Source organism: Amphiura filiformis, chromosome 17 (assembly GCF_039555335.1).
Source record: "Amphiura filiformis chromosome 17, Afil_fr2py, whole genome shotgun sequence".
In the NCBI taxonomy this organism is placed as follows: Eukaryota; Metazoa; Echinodermata; class Ophiuroidea; order Amphilepidida; family Amphiuridae; genus Amphiura; species Amphiura filiformis.
Window position 1 is genome coordinate 33,862,423 of NC_092644.1, and position 17,360 is coordinate 33,879,782.

The window sequence follows — 17,360 nt, forward strand, 5'->3', positions numbered from 1 at the left end:
CTCAAGAACTTCACTTGAACTGGTTGCTCTTACAAAAAGTAATAAAGCACAAAACAATATAATTTGCTCATTGTGTGTATTAGTGTTTTTTGTGTCAGTAGAACCTGAAAAGGAGATCATGGGAGAACGGTGAGGTAATGCAGCACTGGATAAATGGAAGTCAATCAGGGTCTTAGCTAGCCACCCATCTGGCCGTCATTTTAGACGGGAGTTTGCTCCTGGGACGGGCAAAATTAATGCCTTTGACAGATGCTATATTATAAATTGTATGTTTTGAGAAGCTAATTGGTCTTTTTAGCAGACCAGATTTGTAGAACAAGGCCATATCAGCAGATATTTGAACTCTCTGAACCCCCAATGGGCTACAGAAGTCTGGTAAATGTTTTCAAGGTCAAATTAGGACAGGCAATTTTTTCAAATAACAGGCAATGCTCAATTTCTAGCTAAGACCCTGGAGTCAATTCCAAGTCCATTTTCTTCTGATGCTTAGCTGCATTTTTGATCGGGCCTTACCCCTACAGCACCCTGAAATAAGAAATAATGTCAGAGCTGGCAGCGGGTTTTTGTTTGTTTCTTGATAAGGCCAAACAAAAATGATGTTATGTCTCATAGCACCCACCCACATTTGTTTTTCTTAGTGCATCCATTTGGCTCAAACGGCAAATTTATTTTTTATTTCCTTTTTTTATAGTATAAAATCATTCTGAGAAATATTTTGAAGAAAATTTACTTGATTTGATTATAGTTATAAAGCAATTCATATGTGTACTTCAATTGTGTAAATGAATCAAAATTCTATGCCATGTACTTTTGAACATGAACACTTGCAAATGACATCTTCATTCAAAATTAAGTTGAAAAAAAAGAAAATCTTACAAAAACCCTGCATTCTGCATTAGTTTTTGAAACTGCCAAGGGCTTGGAGACATGTTTTTTTTGTTTGGTCTAATTCAGAATATTACTCAAACATTTTGCTTGCTGCAAAAAATATATGAGGGTCATTCAAAAAGTTCTACCTCCATCATCACATCTCTGTTGTCTTACGTGCCAGGCAATTGAAATTATCCATGATTTACTCTTAAATCTAGGCTACAAACTAAAAGTTATCTGATGAAAATGTGATTTTTGGTTGTTTAATAAGCAAATACAGATTTGGTACATCGGAAATGGTTAAAAACTGAAGCTAAAAGTTAAAAAAAAGTAGCTTTGGATAATGTCCATAAAAATGTTTTCAAGATGTGGTTGTCCAGCAGCTTACTCAGGATAAATATTTTGGTCCTATCTGTAATGATTTCTACAAAGATGTTGGCAACCTTTTTAATCAAAATTAGCCTTTCTTTTCAGACCGTTTCTGACTTACCAAATCTGTTTTCACTTTAACCAACATATCTTAAGGTGGCACACAGGATCACTCAAAGCGGGGAATTTTAGACATTGTTTTGTATTGTATCTTTAAAAGTAATGATGATAAGTGCATAAAGGTATACATTTTCAGAAAGGAAATGACACACGGAATCCAATTAGCACGGCAGACTTCTGCAAAAATGAGTAGTTTTTGAGAAAAGCGCCAAAATTGATTTTCCATGCCAATTTTTTTCGGTCCGCCATAACAACTTACTCAAATACCAAAATTGACAAAAATTGCATATTTTTGTTCTAAAGACACAAATCTAGAAAGCGTTTTGAAGATATACCATAAAATATCCCAGATTTTGGTCAGAATTGGAAAAAAGTCAAATTTTGATCCTTATTGACCCATATTTTTAATCTGGGATATTTTATGGTATATTTAAGAAAACACTTTCTAGATTTGTGTCTTTAGAACACAAACATGCAATTTTCATAAATTTTGATATTTAGGGTAAGCTGTTATATGATGGACCGAAAAAAATTGGCATGGAAAATCAATTTTGACGCTTTTCTCAAAAACTGCTCATTTTTGCAGAAGTCTGCTATGCTAGTTGGATTTCTTGTGTCATTTCCTTTCTGAAAATGTATACTTTTATGTATTTATCATCATTACTTTTAAAGATACAATACAAAACAATGTCTAAAATTTCCGACTTTGAGTGATCCTGTGTGCCCCCTTAACAATCACATTTTAATCAAATAACTTCAATTTGTAGCTAAGATTTAAGAGTATGGGCAAGTTCAATATCCTAGCACGTAAGATAACAAAGATGTGATGGTGGAGGTAGAACTTTTAGAATGACCTTCCTATGTATGCAGCCAGTCAAAAAATTTCACCACCCTCCTTAATTTGTCCAAATACTTGAAATTGATGTGTTTTTATTAGCTATACTTGATACGTTCACCAGTTCCACTTGAATGAAATGGATGTTAGATTCACCCCATGGACATAGTGTGTTGATGCCTCAATGCCCTCTCACTCAGTGGAACTGGTGGGTGTATCGAGTAAGGGAGGACAGTTTTTATGGTCTACTGAGCTCAGCAATGCTTTGCTGTCTTCGATAACGCATTGTATCGGAGAGGTACATGGCTTTTATCAAAGCCCAAACCCATTAACCCTAACAGAACTAGGACTCACTAAAGCTCACTATTAAAACCGCTCTGCGTGCATGGATTCCACGGGACTTGATGACGCAATCAGACCAAGTCATATATACCCAGGGAATCGCTGGCGGGCCAACGTCACCTGTGTAGCTACATGCTGGGGATCTTCTGCGTGGCATGCGAGGGGTCCGAGGTTCGAATCCCCGGGGTGCCAAGTGACTTTCTTCTTCATCTTCTCTCCTTTTTCGTTCCTTCTTTCCCTTCCGATAGCCAAAAACCTCGGGTAGGGTTAGGGTTAGTGACCATGCATATTTTCCCTATATGCCTTCTTAACCCTAACAGAACTAGGACTCACTAAAGCTCACTATTAAAACCGCTCTGCGTGCATGGATTCCACGGGACTTGATGACGCAATCAGACCAAGTCATATATACCCAGGGAAACGTTGGCCAGGCCAACGTCACCTGTGTAGCTACATGCTGGGGATCTTCTGCGTGGCATGCGAGGGGTCCGAGGTTCAATCCGGGGTGCCAAGTGACTTTCTTCTTCATCTTCTCTCCTTTTTCGTTCCTTCTTTCCCTTCCGATAGCCAAAAAACCTCGGGTAGGGTTAGGGTTAAAGCCTGTAGCAAACTCTTTTAGGCTCCGCTCAATTGACAACTCTGCTCCAATACAACGCAATGACCAAAATATTGATCGAATCAATTTTACGACCATGCTTGAATTAACAACCGCTTGAAACCTAATTACACTACTTTATGTAAACATAAATTTACACACATTATTTACTTTCTATTGAGCGCAGACACGACCAGAGACATGCTTATTTAATGACCACTTGAGTAGTTGATGAGTGGGTCGTTATGTACTTACTGAACACAAAGGAAATTGATTTTGCTTTTACCATCGACCGTGTTTATAATCCTGCTGCTCTGCTGAACGCTCCGATATATATCAGCAAACTCGTATACTGTTCGCTTGTTCCTATCGAACGCTCTAGCGTACATGAACCATCATCGAAGACAGCAAAGCATTGCTGAGCTAAGTAGACCATAAAAACTGTCCTCCCTAAGTATAGTAGTAGATATCAGCACTGGTGATCCCTCTACTTGGGTGTTCATTTTATAGTTAGCCAGAATCAATGGGTTTTTGTTACCATGTTACTGTGCACACCAATAAAGAAGAACAAGTGCACCAGTCACACATGCAATGCATTCAAGTTTGAAGTTAGAGCCTCGATCTGGCAGCACGAATGAATGGGAATTATAATGAGGGTATAACATTGTATAAAGTGACGTAATTCTTTCTTTCATGTCTATTACCAGTAAGAGGCTCTACCTAATATGGCCGAATCATGCTAGGAATGAATAAGGATGTTAACTTTGCAATTCTTGGGAAGCGTACATGTATGTCTTTCAAGGGTCATCCTTGCAACAGATACCTCTTAACCCTTTCCTGATATGGTCAATAAAAGGAGTTGGTTCAGGCACAGACATTGTTCTCATTACATGAGTGACACGCAAAGAAAAAACACTCAACACAAAACTTTCTTTGGAAAAATATTGAGCTGAATTATATTTGAACCAATTCAAATACCCGGGGGGGTCACTCCCATTGTGGCCTGTACACCATCCGCGATAATCAACTTTTGAAAAGCACCCTAAACAAGGATTTAACCCTTGACTAAAACGACACCCTAAACAGGGATTTCATTCCTAACATCAAATTTCATACCCTAAATTTCATTTCAGCGTATTTAGAAATTGCAATTTTGCTACCCTTTTTCCAATTTTTCATGTTTTTGACACCCTAAACGCGATACGCGTGTCGTGCCTACCCACCTAAAAACGACCCTTTTTACGCTGTTTTCATTATCGCGGATGGTGTACAGGTCACAATGGGAGTGACCCCCCCGGGTTCAAATATTCCCCATACAACCAGAATGTTTCATTATACAAAAAGACTTGATTATATATGTATTGACGATACACATTGGTCCATAACAAAAACAGAAAAACATGGGGTAACAAAAAATCAAAATATATATATCTACTCGGGTTTACAAAAAAAAAAAAGGTTCATGATTAAGTAGCATAGCCAAAAAGAAAAAAAAAAGTAATATATTCTCTTCTTTTTTACAAAGCATGATTAACACACCATTTTGTAACTACCAGTTTGCAAATACATTACTTGAAAGTATGATGGTAAACTTACAGGTACGTATACTGAATGGTTAGTGGTTCTTGGTGGTTTCAAATTCAAAACCAGGCTATAAGAGTTAATCTTATTAAATGCTGGTTAAGATTTCAAAACCAGGCTATAAGAGTTAATCTTATTAAATGCTGGTTAAGATTTCAAAACCAGGCTATAAGAGTTAATCTTATTAAATGCTGGTTAAGATTTCAAAACCAGGCTATAAGAGTTAATCTTATTAAATGCTGGTTAAGATTTCAAAACCAGGCTATAAGAGTTAATCTTATTAAATGCTGGTTAAGATTTCAAAACCAGGCTTTAAGAGTTAATCTTAATGCTGGTTATGATTTCTTTCCCAAAAATCATGATTAAGTTATACATGCAAGACTTTAATGTATCAAAATTACAAAATCAAGTTATTTGTTTTGCTAAAACTGGCAATGAAACATTCCTAAAAATATTTTTTATCTGAATTTGTTATTTTTTTTATAGTTTACATTACTTTTACATTAGGTACTTTACAGTTTAGCTGTGTACACAATATTAATACAAATAGTTTGGTTAACTATAGAGGCAATATAAAATCTTACATCTTGTATCAGTAGAGAAATAAAGGAAAGCAATTATACAGAATAAACCATTGAATATAATGCGATCAGGGTTACCGCACCTTGAAGCCTTTAAAATTCAAGGCCTTAAAGGTCCAAAAGCATAATTTTCAAGGACTTACCACAACACAAAAATCATGATGTGGCTCTCCATTCGGCACATATTAGTGACAGGTCCTCTCCACTCCCTAAATTTTGTCAAAATTAAACTTTCAAGGCCTTGAAAAGGCGTTTTCAAGTTCAAGGACTTTCAAGGACCATGGGAGCCCTGTGTGATATCAACATTTTCAGCATTGAAGTGAAACTTGCCATCACTGTATTTGCAACTGTTTTATCTCCGTCTTTTATCTCAGCTTTGAGGAAGGTATATAAATACCATATCTGTAATCAAAAAAGCTGTTATGAATTTGTAAAATGAGCACAGCCTTAGTTTAAACACCTGAAGTGGCAGTTGATGCAGTTGAGATTGAAATAAGAATTTAATTTCTCAGCTCAAAGCTAAGACTTTTGAAATTCTCTTTTCTCTTTCAGCATGCTTATATAGATTAAAATTTGCCTGAAACTGGTCCTATTGGGACCCAAGCATGTTTTGAAAACAGAACTGGATAAACGAATGAACAAATTTTATATTTGGCATAGAAACACTTTCATTGAGAGATAATATAGCTGAAGATATCAGCCGTATAGATGATGTGACTTCTGACGTCAATGCCTGACAGTATGCGCACGCATCATCACAATTTTCATTGTTTTTGCCTGGCAGTATGCTTGCGCAAGATCATATTTTTGTTCAGGGCTCGTGTTTTTAAAACTCCGCCACATCACAATAAGACTATTAAACAGTGTAGTGGTTGCTTGGGGTTCATTCAAGCATAAAGATGATACCAGTCCCTTGCCTTTGTTGATAAACATTGAGGTCACCTCATCTATAGCACCTCAACAGTTAAACTTTTAAATTACAATGTAGGTAAACAAATATGTTAAATGTTAAGGAGGGAAAATCCTAGGCATCACATTATTTTCAATGGTTTTATGTATATTTTTCTCCTTCTAAGTTCTCTACTGAATAGGCAAAACCCTGCACCCTAGCTCCTCTTTTGTATACTTGCAGAAAATGTGGACATTTATGAAATTATTTTGTTACAAATATCATAATATGGACACATTTATTTCCAGAGTTTAACACTTGCATACTTTCGGGCGATTTATACCATTATACACAGGCACACTGCATTGCAGCAACTTACGTTATCACTATACCACAGATCGATCAATTATGTTTTGTAAAGTATGCACAAGAATTTCTTGTCTTTTCAAGAATTCTGATATTTTTTAAATGCTCACAAATATTTGATTTTCCATGAGGCAATTCCAGAATTTCATTTATTCAGAAAAAAAAAAGTTGCATTATTGTGGTTTCTTCCTAATCACACAAAGGCTTCATGCCATGGAAATATTGAGGCTGTCAACACCGCAAATGAGATCCATATTAAAGCACATCAATCTGGTACATCTGTGGCCCCTGCATTTGTCTCAATCCACATTAAAGCGCAGCCTTGAAAAGGGCATACTGCATAGCATGGTGACAGCATAAAAATATTCTCCCCTGCACGCATGACCTAAGGTGTACTTCCGTTATAAAACGTATGACATGTATTTCATCACATTACTCACACAGTTACTGCACAATGGGCTGTTCTATTTAAAATCCACACTACCCCTGTGGAAGATTTTGGAAATATCTTCCACAGTGGGAGTGCGAATTTCAAATGGAATGAATACATTAGCAGTTCCATTTGAATTTCATACACCCTCTGAGAAAGATTCAACCCGAATCTTCCACTCAGAGAGGGTGTGTTTCAATGGAGCTGCTAATGTGGTCATTCCATTTGAAATTCATACTCCACCTATGGAACATATTTCCAAAATCTTCCACAGGGGTAGTGTGGATTTTAAATGGAATAGCCCAATGCTATTCATTCATGTTGTCATTACCAAAGCGTACTAGAAGCAGCGGATTATTATGTGGATTCCATGTAGATTGCTCCATGTGCTTTAGCCCGTTTAAGAACTCTCAGTGCATGGGTTGATATCAGGGTTCTTCCATTCATAACATAGTTTATGCCATTTTTTTACAAAGTTAATATGCTGTCAAAAATATCTATGCACAACCATACATCTGTGCATAAACAAAATGCCCATTTGATAATTGTATGAAGCACAATTGATCATACAATGGAAAAGAAACGATCATTCGTTCATTTTCCCCCCATCATTATACTACCATCACTCAATTGTTGTGTATTTATCTCCTTGCCCATTTCAGAATGACCTGTGTACTTTGAGTGACTACATTTGTCCTACAATACACACTATAATTGCATGCTTCCAAAATGAATTGGACTACCGCTGAAATGGTGGGCTCACATGGCTGCTTAAGAGTCAATTACAATTGACGCAGTGAAAGAAGTACTCAAGTACAAAAATGTGTTCCTCAGAAAATGTAGGCTATATTTTGAAATAGATCAACTTTAATGGATCGGAAACTTCACTGGTTTCACTTGAAATTTTTAGATTGATCCGTTTGCGTGCCAATTTCATATGCCTACATGTACAATAAAGTCAAAAGATAAAACAATGTTATTCATATTCACTTGGGCACTTCTTCCACTAGTCTTCATCTGACCCCCTCATACTCATATTTCTTTACACCCCACCTTTTTGACCTAATGGTTCTGAATAAATGAAGTTAATGCAAGGTTACTCACTCCCTCTGTGCTCTGTAATCAAGAGTACCTCAATTAATGCAAGTACGCAATACATACAGACGATGCGATACTATAATACTCTACACTTTATGATGTTTTATGTTTTCTTTTTACAAATTTACTTTAAAATACATGCTCCCAAACTCTTGTTTGGATTTTATACATCATAGCAGCATCAACAGGTTTCTTATTTTTTGGGACACAACCCTTATTCCTTATTCACGTCAACGTCGCCTCTCAAAACGTAAGGCCACACGCATTAAGTTTTTATGACAAAACGAAAACCAAATTGTTTAATTCTGATATCGCTACCCTACAACAGAAAACTAAAATCAAAACAAGAGCTTTATCTTTTTTTTAAATTGTTATTTTTTTGCATTTCCCATATTAATACAAAACCCAAAATGTTTAATATCTTTATATACATACCTGCATTGTGATGTCATATACAAATTGGTGCTTTTTATTACAAAATGAGAGAGCAAATTTATCTATATATATAATATAAAGCACCCTTTCACCAAGAGGGAAAGATTATTTTTGATAATAATTCAAAGGGTATGGATACTTAATTTCCTTTCAATACATACAAATGTAAAATGCTCCAACAAGCAACAAAAAAGCTCTCTTCCAATTTCTTATCACGCATTTAACATCAAAAATTACTAAATTTTTCTCATACAATGTCATAATTAAAAGTTTAAGATTCTGAAAGATTGGAAGACAGTAACGAAAGCGTGTATATTAGACTGAACGTGCTGTAGCAGATCGTTTGATTTGAGTGAAAATGAAAATGCTACGCAAATTCCCACTCCTTATTGGTGCATTAACAGATAACCGTTCCTTAAACATACTTTTTTTCATGAGTTTTTGGAACAAAATTTCAATAGTTTTAAGGAAAAGCTGTATACTGCAACAAAGATCCCCATGCATAATGCCCAAATTTTGTTTGCTTCAATCGAACCCAGCAAGACCATAAATAATTATAATTTTAAGTTCTGTAGAAAAAATAAGTGTTTCCTAGAATATTACTGGCACGATGTAATAAAAAGAATAACTGTATAGTAAATTAGGTAAATTTTGATTTCTTGATAAGCTTTATGGGTCACCACCGTAATGTTGATATGTGACATGAGATTCACTTCCATATCATGTGACTTGATTCACAGGGAAAAAAACCCATTTACAAGCAACAAGACATAATTGCCGAAGAAATGATGAGCTACACAAGCAGCAAGCATTGGAGAAGACTAAGATAAATCACAGTGACAAGAGCATTGCAGACAAGACTAATTCAATTAGACTCCTCCAAAGACAATAGGTATACATAAATATTGTCTTGGTTATGTAATTCATGCTAGTGAAACAGTGTATTTACTGTTTCGTCAACAGTTTTATCAAAATTAGCTTACGTAGGAACGAAAATGTACAGCAAATTACTGCAGGTTGACCGCTTTCATATACATCAATAAAAATGGTCACCATGCATTTATATATGGTGTGAAATAAATTCATCAGCTCAATAAATAATGATTAAATTGATATAATATTGGTAAAATATAATCCCAGCTACTCTTGACCACTGCTTGTTTCTAAACAAAGAGCCTATTGTATAGCTACGCTAGACAAAATACACAGTGGGCCAACAAGAGTAGTATAGAAGTAGGGCTGATCCTACATGCCTGACTCAATGCATGGAGCATGGCAGATAACTTTGCTGTCCTGGGGTTAAAGGTTACAGGAGAGTTGATATTTGAATCCTTTTCACCACTGGTAGCTACTAGCTAGGGAGAATTAAGTCCACAAAGCAATGGCTTTCTCCTCAAAATGTTAACTTTTACTTGTTAGTAAGCTTACAAAACCTGTTACGTAGTCAGTCATTAAAATGGGTTACTCCAGCTGAAATTCATCCTCACCCCCTATTGAAGACATGACCTTAATCTCCCACACAGGGGGTGTAGATTTCAAATGGAGTCACCCATTCAGGTAACCCCATATGAAATTCACACTCCCTGTGTGGAAGATTAAGGTCATGTCTTCCATAGGGGGTGTATGAATTAGAACTGGAATAGCCCAATATGTCTTTCTATCACTGAAGCTTTCAATTCAATAGAAATGTTTTCAATCCAATGATAATGTATCTCCTGCATATGTAAAAGCATATACAGTAAACACAAAAAAAGACCTTCACAATTGAGTACATATGTACTTAGAGCTATCAAATTTGTTTCTTTTTTAAACCAAATATTTATCTCCACTAACACACAGGAATTAACATCTAGTTCTTCATGCTCACACCATATCCTAATAATATGACATATACAGGGTGTCCACCGGCGTGTCCAGGATCTGTTCCTGCGGGGGGCTCAGAGGGGCTTTCAGATTTATGCGGGGCTTAATGGCTAAAATCGCCAAAAAATGGCTGATTTTACATGATTTGTGAGGGGCTTCAGCACCCAAAGCCCCCCTCCGTACACGCCAATGGTGTCCCTGTGTTAGTTGAATTATAGCTATGCATTTTGGATTCGGTACACAATTTTACATTCATTGTTCCAAAACCTGTGTATGTATATATCCCAATTTACAACTTTATCAAGGCAAACAAAATACCCTAAATACCCTACATGTACATGTTTGCCGGATTTACAAATTTGCCGGACATATTCCATGATTATATTAATTACTTCTAATAGTTGGATTACTGTGCGACTGATATCAATAATATTTTTGTTTTCATTATTTTTTTCCTCTTGATTCTCGAAGACACTTTAGGTTTGGAAACAATGAACTACGTACAGAACAAGCAGAAATTTTCGGCGCAATGTTATTTCTTGTACTTCACAGAAATCATGATGCTAGCATTAAATTTAAATCCTACAGTATCCTAGAATAGGCCTACATGTATATAAAACTAAGTTAAAAAACCAATTCATTCCAAATCAAATTTAGCTAGCAACGTGCAAGAAATAACATGCGCTAAAATTTGACTGCTTGCAGAGTAAACAAAATACAAAAAGACAAAAACAAAACAAAAAATTAAGGTCTATATATATAGCATTACAATTGTATAAGGCTTCTGTACAATGGCTATCGGCTGCACTCTGGATGACTGCAAAAACATCATGAGTGCAAATAGCTGCCGGGGAGTTATAGCTGCCAAGCGTTGTTTTGAACAACAAAGAATTTAGAAAAGGTATCAAAGAATTTAGAACAGATATCACTTGCAAGAGTTTTCATAACTGAAGATGAAAACATCTCAAACCAATCATCATATCAGTCAGGGTAGTTCTTTAACCTCAATATTGACTGCTTGGAGCGCAAAAAGGCTAACTGCAAAGGCTGCTTGGTACAAAAAAGGTTAATTGCTTAGGTTAAACAAAGGAAGTTAAAACCTTTTTGGCTCCAGGCAGCACATGCACATAATCCAGTTAGCATTTTTGTGCTCTAAGCGGTTGATATGCTGCACTTTCATAAAATGACCTCTGAATGTGTTTGGTACAAAAACTACACCACTTGAGGTCAACTTTCAAGCTATGATTGTTGTATAGTGAACTATGCCCTAGAAATGAGACTAATTCCATTCACAGTGTATTATATACTATTCCAAGAGTCGCTAACCCAAGTTTGCAGACTTTGAACTTGAACAAGTATTCACTGCACTCATGATGATTTTGCACTCATACAATAACTGTATAAGCCAATATTTTCGCGTACATGTATTTTTACGGTTGCAAGCTCCAATACTATTATCATGAGGTGATAATTCAGCGGTAATGAAGCTTAGTAGTTATAAGCTCAAACCGTGAACCACAGCGAAAATTTCAGCTTATACAGTAACTGGTTTCATCATTATGAAAAAAACAAAACAAAACATAAAATTATAGCAGACGACATCCCTTTTTTTTCTTGGGAGCTTTCGGGGGGCACAGTACGGCGCGGATGGCTTCATCAAACACAGTCTTGAGGCCTTTTTGTGTGAGCGCTGAACATTCCAAGTATTTGACTGCAGTGATCTCTCTTGCCATTTGTAATCCCTGAAAATATAATCACAAAATTAGAACAAAAACGTTATTTCATTTCATTTTCAGAGTAACAAAATTGCAACTTTTCAATGTCATCATGGTTTGGTAAGATTGCTCAAAACAGTTTAGGCATGTTTGTTTTTTCTACTTGTTTGTGAAATCATTTTTCATTAGAGTGTTGATAAATACACACCCTAAACCAGTTATGGGATTCAAGACACACCATGTCAAAAATACTGAGTCTTTCACCTAATAACGTTTACAACATCATTTCTTGTTTTCATTTCTTATTCACTTCACCAACTTTGATTTTGTCTTTTTTGATGAATCAAGCTATCCCTTTTGACATTGGGCTATTCCACTATGAAAGCCATGACCTCAATCTCCTACACAGGGAGCGTAGTTCATATTTCAAATGGCGTCACTCATTCGGGTAAACCCATTTGAAATTCACACTCCATATGTGGAAGACTAAGGTTATATCATCCATATGATGTGTACTAATTCAACTGGAACAGCCTATTGCAAAATGATTGTTTTTCCCATAAGTAAAATGTGCCTAAATTAAATTTGACATGTTTACCAAACCACAACAATACGGTCACCTCTACTCCATGGCCACAGTTCAGAAACTTGCGTTCATCCCATGTGAGGTGAAAGGCTAAACATTTGTGCTTTCTAATTATTTGGCTGAGAAACGTCTTTCCACAAAGACTCCTGTCTCCATGGGGAAACAAGCAATTCTATATCATTTTTGAACTGTGCCATGTATAAGAACACATAATTTACTAAATACATACACATCTACATCTAGCTACGAAGTATTTGAAGCCTGCCATACTAAAGAAAAGCAGAAAAAGTTAGCAAGATTTGTTAAAAAGCATCTGCTGATCATTTGTATAGCTAGCAACATAGAAAGCAGCATGTGTCATGGGCAAAATAGCATGGCACAGATGGACAACTATAAACATATAACATGAACAAATGAGATCATGGTGTAGATAATGCATCCACAACTTACAAGATTAAATGAATATAAATACATGTACAAAGCATGAATTCAGCACATAGACATGAGGATCAATGAGGGTATAGATATACAAATTGCAAGAATAAACATATATGTAGGTATATAGAGTACCGAAGTGATGACGTCACAGAAAACTTTTTGCATTTCAGCGTTTTGAATACCATGTATCGGTGGAGCATGATGAAAAACATCCACAGTCCAAATTTGGTGGGAATCGGATCATGAGGGCCCGAGATATGGCCGCATGAATACCTAATTAGCCCCATTGAAATCAGTGTAAATTGGCCTGGTTCCAAACAGTCATGATCCGATTCCCACCAAATTTGGACTGTGGATGTTTTTCATCATGTTCTACTGAAATATGGTCATGAAAATGCTGAAATGCAAAAAAGAAAATTTTATGACGTCACACTTCAGTACTCTATTGAAATTATATATCGAGGGCTCATTGCAACAAGCCATATCTCCATTTGCATTTCTACAAAACATTACTAAGGAGAGCTAATGGAGATATAGCTTTGTTGCGCCGAGCCCTCGATACATAAATGGAGTGGATTTAGGTAGGTATATAGAAATATATATGTAGGTGCATTCTTTGGATGTTGCAGATGTTACCAAGGTAATACTGAACCCTGCTGTAATAAATAAAAGACTAGATTCTAGATTGGGGTAGATCAATTTGATTGACTTCATTGTTCAATTACTTTAAATTACTACACGTTAATATTGAATTTTGGAATTAAATATAATACTGGAAGTTACTTTTTTGCAACTATTGCGACGTTGCGTCTGGAACCACCAGACTTCATCAGGCAACTGACCCGCTAGGCTGGTCATGTGATAGTTGCCTGATGAAGTCTGGTGGTTCCACACGCAATGCACATGTAGTTGCAAAAAAAGTCAGTTCCAGTATTAGATTTAATTCCAAAACTCTGTTTGAAACTACTGGATGACTAAGAACATTCACTCACTACACATTATTTTCATCATGGGGTTCAATGTTACCACTGTGGTCCAATGAATGGCCCCAGCGCATATAGAGTGCAGCAAATCTTATAATGAATATAAAAATGCATGTATCTGCATGGTTTGAAATGTTTGCTATTAGACAGTCCATATGATACTGGTTGAAATAGCTAATTTTGTTTATTAAGCTATTCCAGTTGAAATCCATACAATTACACCCCTATGGAACCTTAATCTCCCCCACATGGGGTGTAGATTTCAAATGGAGTAACCTATTCAGGTAATCCCATTTGAAATTCATACTCCCTGTGTGGGAGGTTAAGGTCATGTCTTCCATAGGAGGTATATGGATTTCAACTGGAATAGCCCATTATGTCATCTTAGTGATACTGATATCCATGAATTCTATAAGATTGGCCTACATGTATGGAGAGTCCTATAATAAATAGGGTGTCCCAAAAATGATTAGTACCCATCTTTGTAATAATCATTCTGAGACACCCTGTATGGAGCTTTTCAATTGACTGTTTACTATAGCTGTAGTTCAATATTTACTTAAAAAGTTAACCTTTTTCAGAGTCTTGGTTTAGCAGCGATGTAGCTTGTGACACCATCACAGTGTCTTGTAAGTGTTTACAATTCTCTGGTCACCTGCCCGCCCTCTACGATGATCTGCTGACACTTGACCACCGAGATTGGTCATGTGACCAGAGGATTTAAAACACTATGCTAAATGAGGACGCCATAATCATGGTGTCGCAAGCTACGTGGCTGCTAAACTAAGACTCTGAAAAAGGTAACTTTTAATAAGCAAATGAGTCCAATATCAGTTTACACATTGCTATAGTTTATCATATTAAAATAAAACCTTAATTTAGTTGCTTTGTGAAATATATTAAGATTCATAACAGCTTAGCAGCAGCAATGTCCAAATTGCAATGTCCAATTACATGCAAGACAAATGTTGAAATGTGTTGATGCTTGATAGAGCAGTGAGACTGGGAGGGGTGAAGGGTGGGGAGAGTGGTGAAGCACGCATAGTAGATCTTGCATGCAAAACGGGTGTCGAGTGTAGGGTACTGGATATCATTTTGCAGGCTTAGTTAGCATAAAAGCTTGTACATAAAGACGGTTATTATTTACCAACAAAGCTTAATAAAAATTCAATTCACGAGGCAGTTTTCTCATTTGTTAGTTGATAACAAATTCCAAAAATGTTCAAGTTTTCTCGATAATCCGTACACTTGTTTTGAAAATATAAAGCTTTGGTGGTATACAAACTAAGGTACAAACATGAAAGAGGGGCTGGGTAAAGGTTAAAGGTCAAATAAATACTTTACATGTTGAAATAGATGTGTAGAGGAATGTAAAATGTCCGCCATGATTAAAGCAGAAGGCATCGGTTTTGTTTCTTGGGGGGTTTCGGGGGGCACAAGACGGCACGAATTGCTTCGTCAAACACCGTCTTGAGGCCTTTTTGTGTGAGCGCTGAACATTCCAGATATTTCACTGCAGTGATTTCTTTCGCCATCTGTAAGCCCTGGTAATGACATTCAAAGTGTAGCACATATACGGTTAAGGGATTGTAGGGTGTATGCGGGTACATGTTAAATCAGTCAATCAAAATATGGATGAAACTGAACCAATGAAAGAAGATACACTTCAAAGAATAGATTTTTACTATATCGCACATGTTTGCTTTGCAGAGACATAACTCACAATAAGCCCTTTCACAATTTCAGAAAAATTGGACATTGCATCATCTGCACATCAACATCCGGGTGTGTTTGAGAGATAAATAACTCAACCTCCTCCCTTGACAAAGTGTGTGATGAGCAGCGCCTGGAAGGGATTCCCCACTGATTTTAGTTTCTCGCTTTCACACCAGCAGTTTCTAGCTAGCTCATCAATACTTTTATTGTCTTCTGCAAGTGTTCAGAAGACATCAAGACCAAAAAATGTGCAAAACACGTACAGGAAATGTTTCTTACAAAGTGCAAAGTTCACCCTCATGGAAATATTGTGGCAAGTCCTCAATGTTTATATTCCGAGCATATTACCCACAATGCACTTTAAACTGAAACTGAAAAAGGGCTTATTACCAATTTGTGTATCAACCTCTTGATGCCAATAGATCAAATAAGGTTTGTCACCCAGGGTAAGGCACATATCCGCGGGTGTACCTGAACTTTTACGTGTAGGTTCTAGCCAGTAGGGCAAGTACATGTGTAACCAATAGGAACTCAACAGGAACTTATACCAGTCTGCTACCAGTCAGTCAGGCTGTGCAATTTTACATGCCTAGCAGCACAGTGACTATACATCCCTTGGTAGTAATGTAAGTGTTTTTATGCTTTTGCAATGCACACATGTTGACAAAACGTCTGTGTACACAATATGCATTGCAGGTGATGGCAGACAGCATGATTCGACATGGCAACCAGCGAAATATGCTATTCCATTCAAAATCCTGTGAACAATTTTGGAAATACTTTTCACAGGATTAGTATATAGATTTCAAATGGAATGAGCACATTAACCAACTCTATTTGAAACTCACCCTCCCTCTGTTAAAGGCTTTCTGAGAGTGTGTATGAAATTCAAATGGAGCTGCCTAACATGTTCATTCCATTTGAAATTCATACTCACCATATGCAATAGATTTTCAAAATCCTCCACAGGGATAATGTGGATTTTAAATGGAATTGCCCAATATGCAACTACATTGATCACTACTACCACACTCAAGGTGGTATAAAGTATAGCCACTGGCTGTCAGGTTGGTGTTAATTACATGTACATCCCTACACAAATTTCAAATATATAGATCCATCCATATTTCAAATGGTTAGGGATTTCATGTGCAATATTAAAATGGGATTTTTCAATTAATAACTGACTTGAAAAGAGCACTGTCATTTTGTTTATATAAAATCTTCACAGCACAATATAAGTAATGTGATGAAACTGGTTCAAGGCTTCTTGGTAAGATCCAATCCTCTCTTGGATTCTCCACAAACGGATTGTGGGAATCGATAAGCAGGGGTGTCAAGAAATCATGAGTTGATACTTGCTAAAAATGTGTGCGAGTCAAAGCTGATTCTCATGTAAGAGTCAAATGATTCCCACAAAATTCTTTGCAAGAATCGGAGTGTTTAAAAATGATATGGATTCTTACACAACTCACACACTTCCTCTACTAGTTGAAGAAAACCAGTTGATTCTTGCTACATGTGTAGTGTCTCGTCTCAAGTTGATCC

General features: G+C 36.5%; 1 protein-coding gene across 5 annotated transcripts in view; it reads right to left on the bottom strand.

Annotated features, from left to right (window-relative positions):
* Window positions 1-11,328: 11,328 nt before the first annotated feature.
* The window catches only part of LOC140137671 (ras-related C3 botulinum toxin substrate 1), a 32,856-nt gene continuing 26,824 nt past the window's right edge, over window positions 11,329-17,360 (bottom strand). The window contains exons 5-6 of one of the 5 annotated variants that reach the window (XM_072159421.1): window positions 15,441-15,640; window positions 11,979-12,116 (exon numbers count right to left, since the gene is read on the bottom strand). In XM_072159421.1, coding sequence (XP_072015522.1) covers window positions 15,485-15,640 — 156 coding nt within the window. In that variant the 3' untranslated portion in view covers window positions 11,979-12,116; window positions 15,441-15,484. Of the gene's footprint in view, window positions 12,117-15,440; window positions 15,641-17,360 lie in introns of all 5 variants that reach the window. The other 4 variants (XM_072159422.1, XM_072159417.1, XM_072159420.1 and 1 more) reach the window with 4 other exon arrangements.